This window comes from Aquarana catesbeiana, unplaced genomic scaffold (assembly GCF_042186555.1).
Source record: "Aquarana catesbeiana isolate 2022-GZ unplaced genomic scaffold, ASM4218655v1 unanchor228, whole genome shotgun sequence".
NCBI classification, from domain to species: Eukaryota; Metazoa; Chordata; class Amphibia; order Anura; family Ranidae; genus Aquarana; species Aquarana catesbeiana.
The window spans coordinates 3,854,993-3,867,236 of NW_027362655.1; the positions used below are offsets into that span (position 1 = coordinate 3,854,993).

Below are 12,244 nucleotides of genomic sequence, written 5' to 3' on the forward strand. Positions count from 1 at the left end.
GATATTAGGGTATTAAAACCCTTGTTATAGCGTGAAAAGCTTGACCTTAAAATGTGCCATAACACCTTCAATAAACATTTTACTTCCAGATGGTAAATATTTAAAATATGTTTTTTAAAAATTCCATATAAAAGTAGAAAAATATCATAAACAAGAATCATATGTCAGCGAAGGCATCGGGAGAAATAGAATAGCCTTCACAAAGTTAGACTAAGAGAACAGACTCAGCAGCAAGGCTTAAAGTCAACAAGCATTCGTAGGTTAACTGGTATACAACATACCTGGTCAGACATATGTAGCTAACTAGAAGTTCTACAAAGAAAGCAACCTAAGGAGTGGAAGCGGGTAAACCTTCTAACCGGCTAAGGGAGAAGAGATTATTAGGGTTATTAAGAAGTATACTTTTCAAATTGAATAGAGCAGTAGATAAGCATGTAGAGTATATGGAATGCCTAGGGGGAGGGAGTGAGTGGGGTCTGGGTCTGGGATTCAGAGGTGTCCCGGATTCTGAGTTTGCCCAATGTGTTGGCAAGGTTTGCACGGAGCTACCAGTCCTTGTATCGAAAGGATGTCATGTGAATAGAGATCTCTTCTGATGAGAAGGATTGTTCCATGAAATGGCACAATATGGTCATAAAATGTTTCAGGGACTTAGAGTGTTGGGTGACAGTGTCCAGCTTTTCCAGGAGAAATAGGATATGAAGCGATTGTTTCACCAAAGCGATTTGAGGTGGGGTAGGGTGGATCCAGGCCTGCATGAGGACTCTGTGAGCTATTAGAAGGCAGATATGCACCCAGTGAGGAAGAGAGTCACATGAAGATGATGATAAGGAGGCCATTGAAGAGTCGTTGCTGAAAAGGCATAGCAAGGGGTCTTTGGGAAGAGATAACTGCTGAATCTTGTCTATATATTTCAGAACATGATCCCAGAAGGTGGAGGTAGCTCGGCAGGTTCACAGTCTGTGAAAAAGAGATGGCCGGGAGGTGGTACACCAGATGCATGTAGAAAGAGAGTAGTCCTCTTTGCTTTGACGAAACGGGATATATGCCCGATGGATGATTTTTAATTGGGTTTCTCGCCAAGCTTCGCAAACCACCAGAGAATGGGTTTTTTAGTATCCTGCAAGGATCTTTGCCGGCGTGTCCTGGTTGTCGAGGGTGGATGACCAAGGGTTAAAGGGAATGATGCGGCAGATGGTAAGTATTTATCAATTTCACACTTTCGGAGTCAGAAGCGCTGGCTTTACTCACTTCATTTTGTTATGATCAAGATCTACTCCTGCGACGTTCTGAGAGTTCTAGTAGCTAGACCTAGCTATATTCTTCATTGCCTCCCTTCTCAGCAGGTTTTGGTACTCCCTTTCTAATCCTGCTGTACAAGGGATACCATAGGCATGTATATGGTCTAGGATCTTTCATCTGATTTGTTTTAGTTTGAAGTTAAGTAGTTTCTTTGTCTGCAGTCCAACTACTAGCCTTATCTTAGGGTCAGGAGAGGCACTGCTTTTAGGGCACCTTTCCGGACCCTACATGAGGTCTATCACCCTTCCTTTGTTCTCATCCATCCACGTCTCCTTGATCTTAGCAATGTCTGATACCCTACTTTCCTCAATCGGTTGTGGTTTTCAAATATTGTCTCATTCTTTGTATCTGCTATCTATATGTATCGGGGGGCTGCGACCCTCTGTCTGTTGAGGTATCTTGTCACCTCTGTCTTTTGTAAATTGCAAATTTCAATAAAATGTATAAAAAAAAAAATGTATAACAGAAACTAAGAAAAATGCATTTTTTTAAAAAGAATTTCAGTCTTTTTTTATTTGTATCTCAAGAAATAAAAAAGCCAGAGATGATTAAATACCACCAAAAGAAAGCTCTGTTTGTGTGAAAAAAAATGATAAAACTGTTATATGGGTACAGTGTTGCATGAAAGGGGGTTGAAAGTGTCCAGTATTGAGGTTACTGAGACATTTCTTGGGGCTGCAGTTCCTCTAAACTCCACAAGGTGGTGATCTCATCCAGACAGGTCGTTTCTATGAAATACAGACAGGAAGTGATGTCAGGTACCTACAGGAAGTTCCATGTGACAGGAAATAGGAGACGTTACTGGAATAAAGAAGCAGCAGAGGAGGTAATAAGATCTTATTTTCTATTTACACCCAGTAACCCCCCCCGTCATGTCCGTCCTCTTCCTCCATAGTCACTGTGATGTCTTTTATCTCCAGCAGATGATGATACACACATATATAGTGTGGAAATGTAGAATAACCCCGTATATTACAATGAGGGAATTTCTGGTCTGTACCACGAGGGGAGTTATTGATCGGTCAGTAAATGTCGGTTCCAGACATTGTATGTGGGGGGAATGAAATGATAATTAAAGGTTGGGATTAGGGAAGATTTCTGTAAGATTTTACACAGGAATGATCAGCGCCCCTCCAGAGACACTATGATGAGTCTCACAATAGGAGTCTGAAAGGGACTGGATTTTGGGGGATGAGATGAAGTATCTGCGGCCAGGACCCTGGTGGTGGATTGGCTCTTCTGCTCCTTATGTCAGTATTCCCCATTTACTGCTATAGAGGCGTCTATTGCTTCACGGGCACCACAAACTCTGTGGGACTACAGAGCCCAGCGCACCTAGTCATCTACAGCCGGGGGGGTTTTCTGAGTAAGAGCTTCTAGTTTACCCCAGGAGTTGTCTGACACTTTGTTATCAGAACGTTTTATTAGAACTATCATGCTGTGGATTCAGATATTTTGTCCATAGTACAAGCACTGCCCAAACATTTATTATTTGTAGATTAACCCTTTCAGGGTCAGAGCATTTCCCCATATATAGGGCCGGAACATTCTCTTCCATTTGGAGATAACTCCTAGTAATATGGTCCTCTAAACAAACAGCACTGACAATAAATAGACAAGACAATGGCCATCCTGACCATACATGGCCTATAAAGGGCAATTATTTCACAACACAGGCAGCAAATGGGCAATTGTTACAATATGCAGCCAACACAATGATGGAGTGCAGGGGTCAGGAGTATGGAGCATAGAGACCCTTACATTGCTGGTCAGGAGGAAGAAAACATTCCCCAGCCTGCCATGAAGAATATGTTCCATCATTGGTGTCAGAGTAGAGGAAATACTGAGGGTTCTGAGAGAAGTAGAAGAGCTGAGGAGTCTCTGAGGAGGTAGTGGAACTAAAGGACTCCGGGAGCCTCTGAGGGTGTACTGCATCTGAAGAACTCTGGGACCCCTGAGGAGGAAATGTAGCTGAAAGACTTTGGGAGCCTCTTAGAAAATAAAAGGGCTGAACAATTCTGAGATGTTAGTGGGGCTGAAGGGATATGGGGGCCCCTGAGGGGATAGTCAGTGAGAACGTCTCTGAGGTAAGAGGGGACTTTCTGGCTCATAAGGACTCTTGGTCTATGATGGTCCTCCCACCCTAACTGCACTTACTTTTCTGACCTCCATAAAGATTTCCTGCTAGCAAGTGAAGGAAGCCTTCACCTCACCATCTCACTGGTCGAGAAATATGTTCCTTGTGGAGGTCTGTTTGCACATCATCAGTTAATGGGTGAACAGTTCAATACCTTCCCATGACGCAGACTCTGGCAGTGCCTGGTCCTGGATTTCAGAGCCCCAGGAACCCACTGCCACTCTGTACAATGCCCTGGATACTGCAGAATATTTGGCAACCAAGAGAATAAACCCTATTGCCCTGCTGTCCTCCTACCCACACTGGGCTTCCATTAGAGGGAGGAAAACAGACTCCTCCCCAACAGCTCTCTACTCCACCAGCACCATCCTCCTGCTATCCAATCCAATCCCTTCTCTTACTGCAGAGAGTGACAGTGACATCATTCCTGTCAGTCAGCAGGCTGCCAGAGATTTGAGCCTTGCAGCCAGAGTTCTGGCAATTATCTTGATTATCCGGCAACTCTGGCCAAAAGTCAGCAATTTCCCCTTTTTGGACATCATGATAACCCTACATTGACCTCACAGCACTGCCTCTGAGCCAACAAGTCAAAGGCAGGATCATATTTATTAGTCCTTGTCTGCAGATCTATAACTATTCAAAACCAGTTCAGAAACCAAACAAATCCAACAAAGAAAAAGTAATTTCTGATCCAGCAGGCCAAGAGGATCCCGGGACCTCCAAAAGGTATAAAACACTAATCAGTCCAAACTAAATGTGTTCTCAAGGGGGTAGTTGTCCTTAAATGTACAGCAACCCTTCTATTACCCCCTCACACCCACATTCTATTATTATGTGACCAATACCATCCAAATAATTCTTACTTTCATTTATCAAAGTTGTCCGTCTACAAGGAGACCTGTATAGATCAAATGACAGCACCAATGAGGATGGAGGAGGACCGGAGTCACATGACTGAGAAGTTACTAAACATCACCCTGGAGATCATCTACCTGCTGACTGGAGAGGTGAGGAGGATTCTGGGAGGTCACATGACATCACTCTTATCTCTATTAATAAAACACAGACCTGACCGGAGAGGTGAGGAGGATTCTGGGAGGTCACATGACATCGTTCTTATCTCTATTAATAAAACACAGACCTGACCGGAGAGGTGAGGGGGATTCTGGGAGGTCATATGACATCACTCTTATCTCTATTAATAAAACCCAGATCTGACCAGATAGGTGAGGAGAGGATTCTGGGATTCTAACATGATATTCCTATTGGTTCCTCAATACAGAGATTTCCTCTTGCGAAGTCAGGTGATCATATGACCATCACAGTGCCTCCATGTGACTCCCTAAAACCTGAGAGACACAACATGCAGAAGATTCTAGAAGTCACCAAGAAGATGATGGAGCTGCTGACAGGAGAGGTGAGAAGGATTCTGGGAATTCGGGGACATTATCGAGTAACATACAAGGGATGTGTCTGGATGGTGACTGTATCATTGTGTATTTCAGGTTCCTATAAGGTGTCAGGATGTCACTGTCTATTTCTCCATGGAGGAGTGGGAGTATTTAGAAGGACACAAGGATCTCTACAAGGACGTCGTGATGGACAATCAGCCGCCCCTCACATCACCGGGTAAGAGGAGATCTGATAGGTATAAAAGTTGAGATTAAAGCAGAAGAAGAGAGGTATGTGAGGGATGATGATCAGTCTATGGAGGAGGATGGAATAACGGGGACATTTATAGAGGAGGACACTCCTACTGAGGTCAGCACGGGTAAGTCATTAACACTAAATACATTCCTCCACCCTGTCAGAAACCATGAAATCAGACCGAGACAGAAGTACAAGCCAAACGTCAGGGAGCCAGAGATGAGCGTAGTAAAACAGCAAGCAGGATCTGGAGCCAGAAGGGATGTCAGCCAAGCAAGTCTTTTAACAGGAATGCAGGAGAGCATCTCTGTGATGTTGACTAAGGCGAAGGCAGAGATCCTCTGGGCTGGACGGCTTAAGTAGGCAGGACTAACGAGCAGGATATCATCAACAGCTGAGTAACTGTGGAGAGATAGGAGCTGGCAATTAGCCGACAGCTGAGCGGACAGCTCAGAGAAGGAAGGGCTGAGCCCAGCCCTGACAGTGCCCCCTCCTCAATGACCCCCTCCCCCTCAGAGGACCACCAGGCTTGAGGGGTAACCGTCTATGGAAATCACAGAGGAGGACAGGGGCATGTACGTCCGAGGATGAGACCCAAGAGCGTTTCTCGGGAACATACCATTTCCATTGCCCCAGGTACTGTATGCGCCCACAGAACCTACGGGAGTCAACAATGGACTGTACTTTATACTGCTCATGGTTCTCAACTTGTACAGGGTGAGGACGTGGCACCGAGGTGGTAAAGTGGTTGCAGACCAAAGGTTTTAATAAGGAGACATGAAATACATTCGAAATACGCATATTAGATGGAAGATCTAATGCGTAAGCCACTGGGTTAATCCTGCAAAGAATACGGAAAGGTCCAATAAACCAAGGTGCGAACTGCAGTGAGGGAACACGAAGTCGGAGGTTGCGAGATGACAGCCAGACCCTGTCCCCAACCTGATAGGAAGGCGCAGGCAGGCGTCTGCGGTCAGCATGGAGTCTGTACCTATCATTAGAATGTCGCAAAGCCTCCCGGACTTGTGCCCAAGTGGTATGAAGACCACGGAGATGTTCCTCTAACACACGAATACTCTGTGGAACAAAAGAGTCAGGCAACATGGAAGGTTGGAAACCATAATTCGCCATTCGGGGACAATCGGGAAGCAGAATTCAAGGCACTGTGGTGAGCAAACTCTGCCCATGGTAATAGGTCTGACCAATTGTTATGATGGTAAGAAATATAGTAACGTAGGAATTGCTCCAAGAACTGATTGGCTCGTTCTGCGGCCCCATTAGACTGCGGGTGATACGCAGAGGAGAAAGCAAGCTGAACTGTGCACAAAAGGCTCCCCAGAACCAGGACACAAACTGACTACCCCTGTCTGAGACAATCACCTTGGGTAGCCCATGTAAGCGAAAGATCTCCCGAGCAAAAATGGAAGCCAGTTCCTTAGAAGTGGGCAACTTCTTTAGTGGAATACAATGACACATCTTTGAGAACTAGTCAACCACCATAAGGATAACTGTGTTGCCCTGGGAGTTGGGTAACTCCACAATGCAATCCATAGACTGGTGGGTCCAGGGCATCTCTCCATTGGGTATGGGTTGTAGGAGGCCCACTGGAAGGTGTCGTGGAGTCTTACTCTGAGCACACACGGAACAGGCAGCTATGAAGGCAGTTACATCAGCACGTAGACTAGGCCACCAGAATTGTTGGGAAATGGCCCAAAAGAGTTGATTCTTCCTAGGGTGGCCAGCAGCCTTGGGAGAATGGTAAGTCTGGAGTACGGCAGTACGGAGACTCTCTGGGACAAAGCAGTGGTTACAAGGTTTCTCAGGAGGAGCATGGACCTGAGCAGTGAGACTGGTGTGAACTGTAGCCAGAATACGATCAAGATGAATCACAGGAACCAGAACCAAATCCAACTTGGAAGTGTAGGAAAATTGTCATGACAAGGTGTCAGCCCTTACATTCTTAGTACCGGGTAAGAATGAGACAATGTAATTGAAACTTGACAAGAAAAGAGCCCATCGCGCCCTTCTGGGAGTGAGGCATTTAGCCTCAGACAAGAATATGAGATTCTTATGGTCTGAAAGAATGAGAACTGGCACAGTGGTACCTTCGAGGAGATGTCTCCATTCTAAAGAATGGAGAAATGATTGCCAACAGCTCTCTGTCACCAATCTCGTAATTGCACTTCGCAGGTGACAATTTCTTGGAAAAGTAGCCACAATGATGCAAGGCGCTCTTAGAGGTAGGACGTTGAGACAGAAGGGCGCCAACACCAGTCTTAGAAGCATCATCCTCAGGGATAAAAGGTAACGTAGGATCAGGATGTGCCAACACAGGAGCAGAAACAAAGGCAGCTTTGAAACTCTCAAAGGCCTTAACTGACTCTGGAGACCAACTCTGGGGGTTACCGTCCTTTCTCGTCATATCAGCCAGGGGCTTGACCAGAGATGAGAAGTTACCAATAAACTTCCGATAATAGTTGGCAAAGCCCAGGAAACGCTCCAGAGAACGTAAACCCACGGGTTGGGGCCACTGTAAGACTGCTGAAAGTTTCTCTGGGTCTATCGAAAAAAACAGCAGTGGAAATGACATAACCCAGGAATTTAACCTGTTCACGATAGAACTTGCACTTCTCCAATTTACAATAAAGATTGTTCTCTCTTAGTTTCTGAAGCACACAATAGACATCTGTGTGGTGGCTCTCCAGGGACTTGGAAAATATGAGGATATCATCGAGATAAACCACCAGACATAACTGCAACAAATCTCAGAGGACATCGTTAATGAATTCCTGGAAAATAGGGATGAGCCGAACACCCCCCGGTTCGGTTTGCACCAGAACGTGCAAACGGACCGAAAATTCGCACGAACGTTAGAACCCCATTGACGTCTATGGGACTCGAACGTTCGAAATGGTATTGTCCTAAAAAGGGTTTGGGGACCCGGGTCCTGCCCCAGGGGACATGTATCAATGCAAAAAAATTTTTTAAAAACAGCCGTTTTTTCAGGAGCAGTGATTTTAATGATGCTTAAAGTAAATTAAAAAAAAAAGTGAAATATTCCTTTAAATATCGTACCTGGGGGGTGTCTATAGTATGCCTGTAAAGTGGCGTGTGTTTCCTGTGCTTAGAACAGTCCCTGCAAAAATTTCATTTTTAAAAAAGTCATTTAAAACTGCTTGCGGCTTTAATGTAATGTCGGGTCCTGGCAATATGGATGAAAATCAGTGAGACAAACGTCATGGGTACCCCCCAGTCCATTACCAGGCCCTTTGGGTCTTGTATGGATATTAAGGGGAACCCCTCTCCCAAATTAAAAAAGGAAAGGTGTGGGGCCCCCAGGCCCTATATACTCTGAACAGCAGTATACAGGCAGTGCAAACAAGACAGGGACTGTAGGTTTGTTGTTAAGTAGAATCTGTTTGTAATTTTGAACTGGAAAATTTTTAAAGTGTAGCTCCAGCCAAAAAATCTATTTTTAAGCTTTTTGGAAAACCTAGGGAAGGGTTATCACCCCTGTGACATTTGTTTTGCTGTCTGTGCTCCTCTTCAGAAGATTTCACTTCACTTTTTGTCCCAAAGACAAATGTTTTTTGAAAATTTGGGGTTTTTAGTGAAACAAGGATTGGTGATAAAGCATCAGTGGAAAAGAGAAAAGTTTTTCCCATATTAACTCTTACAGGAGAAAATTTCCCTTCCTATGGGGTAGATTTCATCTCACTTCCTGTTGTCTCCTTCCGTTTGCAAGTAGGAGTCGTTTGTAAGTTGGATGTTAGTAGGGGCCTGCCCTATATACTCAGCAGAAATTTGGGCCTTAGGTGTTGTTGTGGCCACAACACTGTAAGCCCTCACAGGGCCCTGCTGTGAAATATTAGATCAAGAATTGTAATTACATGCCCCTGTTGAACAGGGGCAGAAAAATTGGGCCTTTGGTGATGGTGGTGCTGGTGCCACAACACTGTAAGTCCTCACAGTTACTCTTGGTGGGCGCTGGAACGGGCCCTGCTGTGAAATATTATATCAAGAATTGTAATTACATGCCCCTGTTGAACAGGGGCTGAAAAATTGGGCCTTTGGTGGTGGTGCTGGTGGCACAACACTGTAAGTCCTCACAGTTACTCTTGGTGGGCGCAGAAACAGGCCCTGCTGTGAAATATTAGATCAAGAATTCTAATTACATGTCCCTGTTGAACAGGGGCTGAAGAATTGGGCCTTAGGCGCTGGTGCCACAACACTGCAACCCCTCACAGATACTCTAGTTGGAGCGCAGGAACGAGCCCTGCTTCAAAGAATTGCATCAAAAATTGTAAATACATGCCCCTGTTAAACAGGGTCTTAAAAATTGGGCCTTAGGCACTGGTGGCAGCGCCCAGAACCAAAAATGTTCTTACAAGCTATCAGCATGATCATTGAGGAGGAAGAGGATAATTACTCAGCATCAGCATAGGCAGTCTTTGAAGGGATCTGACATTTCAAAAAAAAATATTCGGTTACATCAGCATCAGGTGCTTGGTAGCTGGTAGTGATCCAAGACTGATTCATTTTTATGAAGGTCAGTCGATCGACCGAGTCGGTGGACAGACGCACCCTGTGATCGGTTACAAAGCCTCCAGCAGCACTGAATGTGCGTTCCGAAAGAACGCTGGATGCAGGACAGGCCAGTAGCTCAATTGCATACTGTGCAAGCTCTGGCCAGTGATCCATCCTCAAGACCCAGTAACCCAGAGGATTTTCGGTTGGAAAGTTATCCAAGTCAGATCTTGCCCCTAGGTATTCCTGCACCATGTAAAACAGACGCTGGCGATGGTTGCTGGAACCGATCATACCTTGGGGCTGCGGACTAAAAAATTGTCTGAACGCATCGGTCAGACGGCCACCTTCTCCACCGCTCCTTCTTTTGACTGACCGAAGCCTCAGCAACACGTAGTCCAGAAACAGGAGTTTGTAACCTCCCAGTCTCTGGGAACGCGTTGCACAGACCTTTCTGTAAGGCCTCCCGAAGATTTTTCATCCTCTGCTCCCTCTGCGACGGCAAGATAAGGTCTGCAACCTTACCCTTGTAACGTGGATCAAGGAGGGTTGCCAGCCAGTATTGGTCCTTCTCCTTGATACCACGAATACGAGGATCCTTACGCAGGCTTTGCAGGATCAGGGAGGCCATGCAGCGTAGGTTTGCTGAGGCATTCGGTCCGGAGTCCTCTGGGTCAATAAGGACAACATTATCCGCAGCCACCTCCTCCCAGCCACGTACAAGTCCATGTGTTTCTTGGGACTGTAAATGATCCCTTAAAGACTGCTGCTGATGCTGAGTGCCAGGCTCCACCTCCATGCTGACACAATCCTCCTCCTCCTCGTCCTCTTCCTGTGTGATCGGCGGGCACGCAGGAACACTGTCTGTATAAAGGAGGCCTTGAGAGCTAAGGAAGTCCTCCTCTTCCTGCCTCTGTTCTGCCTCAAGTGCCCTGTCCATTATTCCACGCAACGTGTGCTCCAACAGGTGGACAAGGGGGACAGTGCATGCACTGTCACTGCTCACCATCCTTGTGGCCTCCTCAAATGGTGACAGGACAGTGCATGCATCCCTGATCATGCCCCACTGTCATGGGGAAAAAAAAAACAAGCTCCCCTGACCCTGTCCTGGTGCCATAGTCGCACAGGTACTCATTGATGGCCCTCTGCTGCGTGTGCAGCCGCTGCAGCATGGCCAATGTTGAGTTCCACCTGGTGGTCATGACACAGATTAGGCGGTTCTTGGGCAGGTTAAATTCTTTTTGGAGGTCTGCCAGCCGAGCACTGGCATTATATGACCGGCGTTAATGCACACAGACTTTCCTGGCCTGCCTCAGGACATCCTGTAAGCCCGGGTACCTGCCCAAGAACCGCTGCACCACCAAGTTAAGGACGTGAGCCAAACAGGGCACATGGGTCAGTTGTCCCTGTCGGAGGGCGGAGAGGAGGTTGGTGCCATTGTCGCAAACCACCATTCCTGCCTTAAGTTGGCGTGGTGTCAACCACCTCTGAACCTGCCCCTGCAGAGCTGACAGAACCTCTGCCCCAGTGTGGCTCCTGTCCCCCAAGCACACCAGCTCAAGCACCGCATGGCATCTTTTGGCCTGCGTACTTGCGTAGCCCCTTGAACGCCTACGGAGCACCTCTGGTTCCGAGGACAAAGCACAGGAAGAGGCCATGGAGGAAGAAGAAGAGGAGGGGGTGGAGGACAGAGGTGTGTCACAATCATTAGTAGTGGCATTTTGGAGGCATGGTGGCGGAACAACCTCCAACACTACTGCACCTTGTCCTGCATCCTTCCCAGGTGCCAGCAGAGTGACCCAATGTGCCGTGAGACTTAGGTAACATCCCTGTCCATGCCTGCTGGACCATGAGTCAGCGGTAATATGCACCTTACTGCTGACCGCCCTGTCCAGCGAGGCCAAGACATTGCCTTCTACATGCCGGTAGACAGCCGGAATCGCCTTCCGTGAGAAAAAGTGGCGTTTGGGTACCTGCCACTGAGGAACCGCACATTCCACAAACTCATGGAAGGGGGCAGAGTCTACCAACTGAAAAGGTAGCAGTTGAAGTGCTAGCAATTTTGCCAAGCTAGCATTCAACCGCTGGGCATGTGGATGGCTGGGAGCGAACTTCTTTTGGCGGTGCAGCAGCTGGGGCAGGGAAATTTGCCTGGTACAATCTGACGTCGGTGTACCGAAAGCAGATTGCCCACAAGTACTTGGCTGTGACGCACCTAATTCTACACCTTCATTCCTCTCAGTGCAGGTCTCAGAGAGGACTGAAGGTATAGTGGGGTTGGAGATCTCAGCTGATGAGGCGCAAGGAGAGGTCCTCTTTGTTCTTTGGTGTGGGTCTTTTAGATACACTTGCCAACTAACTGCATGGCAGGTCAACATATGTCTGGTCAAGCATGTGGTGCCCAAGCGGGAGATGTTTTGGCCACGCGAGATATATATTGCAAATAGCAGCGGTGCGATCTGATGCACTTGTCTCAAAAAAGGTCCACACCAAAGAACTTTTGGAATAACGCGCAAAAACAGCAGTGCCCTGCACATGCAGAGCTTTGCAGTGTGATGCAGTCAGTGTGCTGCCCTTAGGCTGGCCCCTGGAGGGCATCCTGCCTCGTTGGTGATGTGCCTCCTCCTCCTC

At 46.9% G+C, this 12,244-nt stretch overlaps 1 protein-coding gene across 1 annotated transcript in view; it reads left to right on the top strand.

Moving 5' to 3' along the window:
• The first annotated feature begins 1,696 nt into the window (after positions 1-1,696).
• LOC141121732 (uncharacterized) overlaps positions 1,697-12,244 on the top strand; it is a 92,444-nt gene continuing 81,896 nt past the window's right edge. The window contains 4 exon segments of the mRNA XM_073611443.1: positions 1,697-2,128; positions 4,318-4,446; positions 4,722-4,856; positions 4,945-5,068. Of these exon segments, the coding sequence (XP_073467544.1) occupies positions 2,033-2,128; positions 4,318-4,446; positions 4,722-4,856; positions 4,945-5,068 (484 nt within the window). The 5' untranslated portion in view covers positions 1,697-2,032.